At 40.9% G+C, this 12,039-nt stretch overlaps 1 protein-coding gene across 4 annotated transcripts in view; it reads left to right on the top strand.

Moving 5' to 3' along the window:
* Window positions 1-2,935: 2,935 nt before the first annotated feature.
* Window positions 2,936-12,039, top strand: part of crlf1a (cytokine receptor-like factor 1a) — an 18,790-nt gene continuing 9,686 nt past the window's right edge. For 2 of the 4 annotated variants that reach the window (XR_003461622.1, XM_019277436.2), the window contains exons 1-4: window positions 2,936-3,569; window positions 7,164-7,442; window positions 8,979-9,108; window positions 10,029-10,198. Coding sequence is in view for 3 of the 4 variants with exons in the window: in XM_019277436.2 (XP_019132981.1) it covers window positions 3,497-3,569; window positions 7,164-7,442; window positions 8,979-9,108; window positions 10,029-10,198 (652 nt within the window). In the remaining variant the exon portion in view is untranslated. The remainder of the gene's footprint in view (window positions 3,570-7,163; window positions 7,443-8,978; window positions 9,109-10,028; window positions 10,199-12,039) is intronic. The other 2 variants (XM_019277435.2, XM_010740474.3) reach the window with 1 other exon arrangement.

Genomic DNA, 12,039 nt, shown 5'->3' with positions numbered 1-12,039 from the left:
AACTTTCATATGACTGAGAAAAGGTGTCTGTTTCACATGAAGTCATAGCTCAGGCAAGAAGTCTACTTTCACACTTATGTTCTGATTGTTGCTGAGACAGAACAACAAAACAACCTGCATTTTTTTTTTAAACTTACAGGATATAAAACTCTTTAAAGTCTTGTTGTCTTCTCCTGTTCTTTAATATGCTGTGTATTTGTTGTGGGTCTCCCATCTTCATATCTGATGGCAGCAGTACTTCCAACTATGGCTTGCTTTGCTTTTTTTGTAACTTTAAATTTCATTTTTTTGTTTTATTGTCATCCATTTCCAATACCTGCTCGGCCTTATGAGGGTTGCGAGGGGCTGGAGCCGATTCCAACAGGCACAAAAAGGACAAAGTCGCCACGCTCAAATTCACACTTAATTTCAATTTAAAGTCACCAGTTAACCTGCACGTCATTGGACTGTTGAAGGAAGCCGTAGAAAGCCAACACATCCACACGGAAAGGCGTCAACCGGCTGAGGGACTCAAACGTGGAACCTTCTTGCTGCAGCGTGCAGCTAATTCACGTCTTTCACATCTTTTACCATTTAGTAGATGTTCCTGTGTGTTTACTGTCTGCCTGCGAAGCAAATTCTCTTCAGAATAAACAGAAATTTAGAATAATTTTATGTGGATGTTGCTTTACGATAAAAAAAGAGTCACAGTTATGATAAATATTTGCTGTTTTCTTTTACATTTTGTGTCTCTCAAGTTTAATTTTTTAATAGATTTTCATGAGAAAAGTTACATCTTTGTTTCTGTTACCTGGTCAAATATTATTTGCATTGTGTTTCCTCCAACAGGCATGTTTAAATATTAAGATTAATAATGGCTGAATTCTGTTTAGCTGCTTCAGTTTCAGGGTCCTGGTATCGTGCACGCTGCTTCAGTGTCACACCATCATGCCATACTGGGACATTTGAACAGAACAAAGTCATCTGTAATATTATTAGCAACTCTGTAGTACTTTTCCTACTATGACAAGTCGAAACGTGTGCTGTGAAAGGGGCCTCTGATTGGATAATCCGGCATGTGTATGTGTATAAATGAGACAGATTCTTGTTTACATATTTGATGAAGGTCATCTAGACCAAAAGGTCACGTTAAATAAATATGAAATAAATCAGCTGCAAATGAGACAGTTTGTGGGTGTTTTGGGACTTTGTGTTTTGACTCACGCTTAGTCACTGTCTATTTCCTCTGTTTAAGCGGCGTTTTCACGACAATGGGACTGCGAGCAACCCAAACAACACTGTGACATCACTGTTTATGTTAAGGCAACCATGCAAAGAAAAGGCCACTGTTTTGTTCCTCCTTCTTGAGCAAAGATCTCCTATAAAGAATAGAATAAACCGCAGGGTCACGTCTTATGTGATGTACTGAAGCAAAGTGTGTAACGTATGTTGAAAGGCGGCCACTGTGTCCAAAGGATGGTTTCACAAATACTCTACATCCTTATGTTTTAGTCTATATAGTGCCAGGTTTTTCAAAGCCTTCCAACCCCCGGACTGAACTCCATGTTTCGTGCCACCTTTCCAGGGTAACAATCGGTGACACTCGCTGACAAGCGGCACGAAATGACAAAATTTCACAAGTCATAATTTGTGGTTTGCTTACAATGCTGCGGAGCGAGCAATGAGAACTGAAGGAGTGTTTGGAGACAGCAGTAACCTGATGAAAATACACGGCACAGAGATGACTGTTAATCATTTGTTTTCCGATGAAGAAGTCGCAGCAGCTCAGCTCGGAGTTAAACGTCATCGTAACTGTTGGATTCTTCTAAAATGAAGACTGATCTAAAAATGTATTCTGCATAACTTTAAGCCTCAGACTCAGTACAATTGTCATGAAGGGGGAAATTAGCTATAGAGACCAAAACAGTTTTTTGAACCAGGCTATTTCTGCTGTGAAGTTGGACATTTGAACATGGGGACTTATGGAGACCGACTCGTTCTGTAGCCAGCATCAAGTGGTCGTTCAAAGAACAAATGTTTTTTTTGCTGTCGTGGCTACATGAATACAAGCAGCTCATAATTAAAATCGCCATATCATCCAAGGTTTTGTAACTTTTTGACATGTTGCATCACGTTGCACAGTATTGCCTTATATTAGACAATCGCATAACTAGCTGGGTGGTTACATGATAATGCAAGTAGCTCTCAATTAAGTAAGGCCTTAGTTATCTTGGACATAGCATGTCTGTAGAATAATATAAGGCAAAATTGCATGACGTGATACAAACTTGACAAGCTGTGCATTGTTCAGACATTTTTATTCACGTCAGTTGTACCATTTTTTAAAGGTTAGACCAACATCGCCTAGAAATGTCAAAAAAAAGTCAGGATCTATCTAAAGTTTACCAGCATTAGCTATTACAAGCTACAGGTCATACCAAACCGAGTCAGCGGCAAAACTCCAGAGTGTACTGAACAGATAAAGAATGTGTTTTATTACTTATACGTAGAGCTTTTTTTATTTGTGATAGAGAATCGTGTCATTTAAGCTTTAAAAAAGTTACTTTGTTTGTTCAAATGTTCAATTTAACTAATTTAAAAATGTTATTTCCATCCTCACAAGACAAAAGTGACATGTAGGAACAACAGAGTCTGTCCATCCAGCATACTGTAATTCTTGGACATTGAGAGATCTGTAACTGTTGGACATTAGGTCTATAGTCGCCACCATAATACAGCTCTGTCAAAGCTGATCATGTCTGAGTCAAACCTGACAGTTCAGGGAGAAAACATCACAATTCAAGTGGGTACAAAGAGGTTTTTTTGTGTGTGGAAAGGATGATCTGTGTCACTCTCTCCGCGGACAAAGAAAAAGACACTTCAGGATCTTTGGAAACCTTTCCTGTTACTCTCAGTGACTCAACAGCCTCTTATGGTGAAAAACTGTAAAGCAGAGACCTGAGGCATGGAAAGTAACAGAGGCAAGAGTGATTCAGTGAAAGTGAATGGCCCTGACTCCCCTACCCATCACTGAAGGGGGAGAGGTTGAAAAAAAAAGAAAAAGAAAAAAGGAAAGGAGCAGTGAAAGGACGGAAAGAGGGGGAAATGACTGGGCGACTGTGTGGGAAGAGAGAGAGGAGGGGCTTAGAAAGTATGAACTTGTGTATGATTAAGCTGCAGGAAGCATTAAGAAGGGAAAAGACTGCAAACAGGACGCGGTATACTCACTCTTTTAGCCGTTTGCTGAGGACGAGTTGCCTTATGGCTTCTCACAGGGTGACTTTTTCCACCGGGTCACACTTTTTCTAGCGCGCTCCTTCACTCCTGAGACTTGTCTTGTTAATAAAATCCGGAGCATTCAGCTTGAACCCGGGCTGTTTTTTCCTCTTTCCACCGTGCGTAATTTCTCTCCAGGAATCGACATCGACATCAACAACAACACGAGGACGTGGAATCAAGACAGAAATTAAATTGGAAAAAAAAAACAACTGAGGAGAGGGTGGAGGAAGAAAAAAAAATGAAAGTCGTCTTGGATATCTGCTTGATTTTCCTCATGCTGCACACCCCCGGCGTGCTGTCCTTGTCCACACGTAAGTTGCACACAGATGTCCATCGATGCGCAAAGTCGTGGTCTTGACTGGGGAAGAAGGGTTTTGCTTATAGGCTGCTTTTCTTCTTTTTCTTCTTCTTCTTCTTCTTGGTCCACTAAAGCTCAGTTTAATCCATGTGTCACCCAAAGATCTTAATGTAAACAGGTCTGGGTGACACTGTCCTGCTCTGGTATGCATGATTTTAAAGATAATGCAGTTGGAAAAATGGATTTTCACAAGAGTGCAGCGCGTTTTAGAGAGGCATTAGGCAATGCGAATATTACAGATGAACTGCAGACATTGATAAAGATATTTTAGTGATCGATATAGGATGAAAATGACCATTTAGAAGATAACAGAAACACTACAAGCTATGATAAAAGTATTACAGTGATACCATATGGAATAAAATGACTATTTTTGGAAGGAGTGCATGTAAACTACAAGTCCTGATGACAGTAATATAGTGATATTAAAGAGGACTGAACCACTAAAATGTTACTTTAACTCCATTAAAGAGTACCAAAGATACATGAGGAATAAATCAACATAAGAGAGAGGAAACAGTAAATCAGGGTATCTGAAATATGTTTCCAATGCATCAGATCTATTCCCAATTTCTGCTTGTAACTTGCTTGGTTCAACTCCATGCTGATTTCTGGACACTTATATTAAAAAAAAAAAAAGGATATATGCCACTTTGTCCACCTGACACCTCCTGTTATTGATGTGCTCCTGCTGAAGTATATTGGTTGTATCCCTGCAGAGAGAACTCATCTCCCCGGAGGCTGAATTTCAACAAGTCCAGCCATAATTCGTTTAACACATGGAGGGCAAGGGGGCTTTATGAACCGCAACAAAACAGTGACATCATTTGCTCGGGTTTTGGAGAATGTTAACCGGCAGCTTAATGCACAGTAACGTAAATAAATCAAAGTTATGTCCGCTTCCCCACGTTAAGTGGCTGGATTAGTTTTTATGGTGAGCTCACTGGCAAAGAGCAGCTCCTGAGAGAGGATCTTCTGTTATTCATCCAGTTTGAAAGGTGCTAATAAAAGAAAGTATACTTTTAGGGGCTTAAAGAAGACAATGGGCCTTGATCATGAGCTTCCCTGCTGTTTATTATAGGACCTAATAGGTCATTACTGTTTTATTCACTGTAATGATGGGGGGGGGGTGCTTCCCCTCCGCTCTGTGCGCTGTGGTTTACAGATGCCACTGAAATAAAACACTTTAAATGTGGAATTTTCTTACTAACATATAATTAGTTTTTAGTGCAGCAGAGTTTATATGTCCTGTTAGCTCGTATAAAGAGGTATTTCTCTTGGATATGATCATTTAACACCAAAGATTTTACTAAAAAAAACACACACACAATCCCAGAAAAACAACTTTTTAACCTGAAATTAACTTCTCATATCCTACTTTGATAGTTTTCGTTTCTCCTGCCTGCGCTTGCCCTAATTTGATTTGACGTTAGACAAGATAATCCCTCCTCTCTCCCGATAGGAGCACCAGTTATGTAAATCTATAGGTACATATATATATATATTAAAAATCCGTCCGTCGCTGTCTCCTCGATCTCTTCTCAGATGGTGTTGCACGGCTCATTGTCACTAAATGTTGCGTGACTTCATCCACTTGGCTCGTCCACACTGGCCCCTCAAAATGTTCCACATGTACGTCTATTGTAGAGCAGACAGAGGAAAGCATAGGCCCTCTTTGAACTGTTGCATTGATGAGCGGAGAGTAAATACTTCTTTAGAAAACAGGAGGGGACGACATGTATCTTTTGAAGGCCCGGCAGCATAAAGAAAAGTGTTTTCAGATTTTAAAATCCGGGCCATAAATGTCACTGGAGACCTCCTGAAAGTTAAACATTTTCCTTGCTCTCAAGTCAGCTTGCCCAGTAACTCCATCCTCCACTATCGCACGGTTAAACCCGTCTACTGTCCCGATCATAGCTGTGCTTCGAGCAGCCTCAGCCTCTTCAAACAAATAACATTTTACAAGCCATTTCCTCCAGTGAGCGTGTCAAGCAGAGACAATAAACAGCAGTAATTGTGTCTATCACTGTAGTGTTTGAACCGTAGAAGATAGGGTGTTAGGGGGCTTCACACTCCACTCCGGGGCCAATATCCCGTCCACACTCCCCGGAATACATAAACACTGATTGTTATTCAGCTGGATCAGCGTATTATTGGCTAATCACGGCGCCCCTTTTTAGTCGGCCCGGATCCGATGACAGAGACAACCTCCCTCGGTGCATGTGTTTGTTTGTGTGTTCATGTGTGTGCATAAATGTCGTGTCGGGCGCTGTGATATTAATATTGGTGAAGAGTTTCAGTTGATTTAACTTCTTAGCTTCTTCAAAAGGACCACACAATGTCTGTCAAGATGTTAAGGTGGCTGGCAGCCTGAATAGACGTGGCCCCCAGGCACAGATTACAGATTTATAGTGGTCTGACAAAGTGTTGACGCTCTCTTTCACTCGATGCTTAGTCATCTTTGCATAGAAATCATCATAGCTACATGTTTTCACGGTGAGGTGTACCTCTGCGGGCTTTTCTCCTTCTACTTTTGGTGTTTTGTTCACCTGTCGTGAGAGCAGAAAGTCGTCCGCTAGTTGCCCGTTTTGTAGTTGAGCTTAATTCATTCAAGAAGATTCAAATTATGATTTCTGTGTTCACAAGACAATAAAGTCACACAAAGCAGTCATCACACACGGACAAAGTATTCACTGTAAGGGAGACAAATGTTGGGACGAACTGATAGAAAACAGCAAAAACAAAAAGAGAAACTGTCAAACAGTTAAATCAGAAAAAACAACAAGCTGAAAAACATCTTTTATCCCCAAAATAGTGCTTTCTTCATGTCCTCAACAACTAATTTTTTTGGCGTGAACCAAAATTTTCAGATGGATTTTCAACTTTTCAGTAAAATATTAACTGTACAGCATCCAAATCAACATAAAACATGCTCGAGAGACGTAAACATTTCATAACTTCATAACTTCATTCCAGCAGGAAATTTAGTTTTTCTGCCTGTTGGTGCATTCAGAGTCAGCTGACAGTAAAAACCTTGTTTGTCTACTGAATTAAATGATTCAGCTACAAATTTTAGCCCATGAATGTAACTATTTTGATGCTAAAACTGGAAGAAGAGAAAACCCAACCTCCTTATGTCGGCTTTTCCAAAGTCTAAAGTCCTCCAACGTTTTAGTACAACACTTCCATAAAGTTAGGGCTGCAAAAGATTTTAAAAAATTGAAGCGACAGGTGGAGATACCCTGATTTGTATTCTCTAGTATGGGTCAGGCTCCAGAAATATATCCCAGAAAGCATCTTTTATTAGACCCTGTTTGTCTGGTCATCTTTCAAGCTCCACGGATCCATTTTTCAAGCAGGCTTTTACACCAATCTTTGCACCCTGACAACATCTCTGTGGAGTCAAGGTTATTTTCTTAGAAAGGTCCAAACAGAGGTGCTTTCACATGCTGACTCGTACTCCACGTGTCCTAGAATTGACCTTTTTTACGTGTAAAATAGCCAGAGTGCTCATCAACTGCCTTCCTCTAATATCCATCTCAACCAGATGTAGCAGTAATCTACCCCCAGGACCCCGTCCTTCGCATGGGGTCCAACCTGACCGCCAGCTGCTGGGTCCACTCTGACCTCGGCGTCCATGCCAGCTCTCTGTTCTGGACGCTCAACGGTCAACAGCTGCCCAGCTCCCTGTACCGAGTGCTGAGCCCGACCAATCTCAGCGTGACGCTGGCCGGACTCAACGCCTCCAAGCAAACGTCCGGTGACAACCTGGTCTGTCACAACCACAAAGGGCACATCTTGGCGGGCTCCTGCCTTTATGTTGGGAGTAAGTTGAAGACGCTTGGTGTTGTTTATGTAGAGGGGCATATTTTTTTTTACAATTTCTCTGGTTTGTTAAAGTGTAAATAAAGAGTAAGACAGGAGTGAGAAGAGTTGCACAACAAAGAGTTGAGAGGAGTGAAAAAAGGAAATGGGGGGAAGAAAGGGAAGTATCGGGCAGATTTCTAAGTGTCTCTGTGCAGTTGTGGCTATATTTTATGTTTAGTATTTCTGCCTTCAGGCCAGCGAGAGGCCTCCGCGAGTGTGTCACTGTGCGACGCCTCGACTACCTGTGTGGTCCATTACTCGCACAATCACTCATAGGACATAGGTCATAGGACACAGACACATGTATGCACTTCTGTACTGATGAGGACCAGCAGTTACATAACGCACCACTATGCGCCACTATGTGTGTTTTTTGTTTATACAGGATGATTTTGTTAATATGGCGCCTTTATGACGAGCTTTAAATGACCTTATTTTCTCCAGGCGCAGTCCTCGAAGAAGTAGTTTGACATTCCCGGGAAATACTCTTGTTTGCTTTCTTGCCGAGAGTTAGATGAGATCACTGATACCGCTCTCTCTCTCGTTTCTGTAGGATAAATACAAAAGTCACAGCCAGCGGCCAGTTAGCTAAGCTTAGCATTAAGACTGGATGGCTTTCTTTAAGGCTTGTTATGACTGTTTGCCAGCCGAGACTCCATGAAGTCAACGTTCCTGGCCAAGAAATGGTCTGGCACGTAAACCCTCTTAACTCTTTATTTTTGTTCTGATTTGACAAAAAGAGACAGAGTGTGTTAATAACTGAGCTTTAGAGGTGATGGCTTTGTGCTATCATATTTACCATACAGAGTGAAGGTGGTATCAATGTTCTCATCTAACTCTCAGCAAGAAGTTTATTTCTCATGACAAACTTAGAAATTTAAGTACCCTGAATGCTAAAACTTAAAAGATAATTATGTGTATTGCAACTTTTATTGTCATGTTTGTAGTTTTCATGATCATTCATGTTATGATCAACAAAGTATTGGTGAACTGTGAGCAGAGCGACATCACGACAGGTTGTAAACAAGCCAGTTTATCTAAACCACTTTACATGGAGGTAAACTTGAACCTGAGTCACAGAAACATGACCATGAAGAAGCTTTTATTTTTTCACACACACACCTAGACACGCACATGCACACACACACACACATACACACACACACACACACACACACACACACACACACTGTAGGAGATGCAGTCTGGATCCTAATCTCTGTGTGACACTGGTGTTGAGCACCCTGTGTACTGAGAGACGAGGAATGTTGGCAGGGATCCCGAGTCTGACCGAATCAGACGGCGTGCACACACACACACACACACACACACACACACACACACACACCAATTAAGAAGAAAAAAAACACACCAATTTCTGAGGAACATCACTAGTGTGTGAAAGAGGCTAAAGTAATGGCTGGAGATAACTTTGTACCCTCAATGACCCCGACTATCTTTCTTCTGTCTGCCCCTCTTTTTTTTTTTGTCCCAGTGCCTCCAGAGAAGCCGGTCAATCTGACCTGCTGGTCCAGGAACACCAAGGACCTGACATGCAGCTGGGCTCCAGGAGGGAAAGGAGAGACTAACATTAGCACACAGTACACGCTCAAGTACAAACTCAGGTAAAAACACGCAGCCACAGCTCCATTCAGCACGCACGACATCGTACACATGCAGCTGGAATTAGTACACCTTACACTTTTCAAATCATCTAGTAACTAGAAATAGAAACTGTAATATTTTTTCATGGGTTTACACTATCAGTGTGGATGTGCAAGACGTCCGTGAGAGCAGATAACCACACGGTTTATTTCGACACCCTCATGAACATCGCTTCAACATGTGGAGAAATCCAATACTTGAGAAGTCATGCCATGCAAAGCTATGATTGGGCACTTGCGCGAGGAGGCGTTTGGCGAATGGTCATTTTTATAGCGTTTCCGAGTAGTGACTTATTGTGGAAAGAACAGCATGTAGAGACATGTAGTGACTCTGCCATAAGTCTGCTGTGAAACCCAAAAAACATCCAGCTTGGAGAGTCAAAATCAAACATCTCTCTTGATATTCTTTATGATTTTGACATGACTCTAAAAAAGCCCCAGAAACAAGCTTAACTGGAGCTGGACACAGGACAAAATACCTTATCTCTTTGGCAGAGCTTATTTTAAGAAAAATAACATCAGCGGTTGCCAGAGGGTGAAGGCTGTTTTAGAAAAGTCAAATTTCATGAGAATTAGGAAAACAGGTTTTCATCTGGGAACGATACGTTTTCAAAAATGAGTTTCAGATGAGGGCTCTACGCACTAGTCACATTTTTTAATACTTAAATCAACGATTTAAAAACACAGAGCGGGGAATGACTTGACACGCAGTGCCCGCAGGCGTGCTAACTGCACGGAGATCCTTTACTGCAGTCATAAAACCTCAAGCACCAGATAAACTCTGAACCAGTATCGTATTATACAATGAGTACTACATCACACGCGTTACTCAGGGGTATTCATTCCAGAGTCATTTCGGTGTTTTCTGTTTCCCCTCCCAGATGGTACGGTAAGGAGAAGGAGTGCGAGGATTACACTCACTCGCAGCCTTACTCCTGCAGCATCACTCGGGACCTGCACCTCTTCACACCCTACGAGATCTGGGTGGAGGCCTCCAACCAGCTGGGCCAGGCTACCTCTGATGTCATCACCCTCGACATCCTAGACGTGGGTGAGTGTGAGAAGACACCCTCTCTTGAACTGCTGTATTTTTTTTTTTTTTTACAGCTTAGATCCCAGTGTCAGTGAGCCCTCAGGTTATGATCCGAGTCAGTGGATACCAGGCTTTTAGGGTTGTTAAAAAACAAAGCAGTGTATACCTGTGACCTCTCATCACAGGTTATATACGTATACGACTTGTGAAGAGTTCAGTCGATGAGCGACACTCTCAGCGCTTTATTCTTTATTCACATTAACATTGGCATCGTTAAACTTGGCTTTTTTTAAATGTCAGTGAAACAGGACAAAGAAGAACAAGGCAAACATAAATATGAGCAGTGATAAGTGATAAAACTACGGAAGACCTGACAGCCAAAAAGAGGAAAAAAAAATCAGGTGATCCATTTTCTAAATCAAATCTAAACTTTATAACTTACATACGGAAGCACATTGCATTCACTGGATAAAAAAAAAATTAGACACCTTATCTTGTAATTACGAGAAAAGATCTCGTAATTGAGACTTTTCTAAATCTGCATGTATCTTAGAAAAGAGATTATTGTTATCACACGCTTTACCGTACAAACCAATGTAGTCGGGCGCTAGATTTTAAAGTGTAGATAGCGTTACCGCAGTACTTTATCATATTGAAGTTATTGATTAATGTTCCTAATAAAAATTCCCAGAAATTATGAAAATGTTGTTGGTGTGGCTCCGAGGATGGCTCGTTTTGATGAACATTAGGTTGTAGCTCGTTGTCTGTCTTACTAAGGTTGACATTATGCGTGTTTTGTGTTTTAACAACGTTTCACTTAAGAGTTATTTAACCCGGAAGTGCCAATATCTTTCTAACTTTACCGAAGTGCAGTGGCCAATGAGGCACCTTTCCTTATCTCGAAATTACGAGATCAGGTGTCTAATTTTTTTTTTATCCAGTGAATGCAATGCGCTTCCGTATTAACAACAGGTGGAAAAAAAAAAGTTTTGCCGACATGATCTTTCTTAATCTTTATTTGTTGTTGTGTTTGTTGTTGTAATACTCAATCCAACCACAAGAGGCTGAAGTACAGGATTATCTTTATTGTTTTAAAGAGTGAGAAAAAGCATTTTCGTCTGTTTGCAGGTAAATTTAAATTCCTCCATGCACACTGTAAATACAAGGTACACGTGTGTGTGTGTGTTTGTGTGTGTGTGTGTGTGTGTGTGTGTGTGTGTGTTTTCTGTCATGTGTAGCTAACGATACCGGCATACATTTTTCGCTTGTTTCACAGGTGAAAAAAAAGTTCTTAAGTCATAAATTCAGGAAAGAAAACACATTTCCTCCCGTCCCTCTCAGCGCATCTGTAAAACAAACAACATAAAATCTGAACTAATGATGTCCTTGTATTTAGAGTGTGCGTGGAGAAACTTAAATTTAAATTTTTTCTACTATTTAAAACAATAAAGATAATCCTGTACTTCAGCCTCTTGTGGTTGGATTGAGTATTAAAAAACACAACATAAAGATTAAGAAGATCATGCCGGCAAAACTTCTTTCTTTTTTTCCCACCTGTTGTTAATACGGAAGCGCATTGCATCACTGGATAAAAAAAAATTGACACCTGATCTCTAATTACGAGATTAGGAAAGGGTGCCCATGGCCACTGCACTCCGGTAAAGTTAGAAAGATATTGGCACTTCCGGTAATAACTCTTAAGTGAAACGTTGTTAAAACACAAAACACGCATATTGTCAACCTATAAGATCGACGAGCTACAACCTAACGTTCATCAGAACGAGCCATCCTCGGAGCCACACCAACAACATTTTCATAATTTCTGGGAATTTTTATTAGGAACATTAATCAATAACTTC

Source organism: Larimichthys crocea, chromosome XXIV (genome assembly GCF_000972845.2).
Source record: "Larimichthys crocea isolate SSNF chromosome XXIV, L_crocea_2.0, whole genome shotgun sequence".
NCBI lineage: Eukaryota > Metazoa > Chordata > Actinopteri > Sciaenidae > Larimichthys > Larimichthys crocea.
The sequence above is the reverse complement of the archived record's forward strand: the minus strand, read 5'-3'. Positions and strand labels throughout refer to the sequence as shown.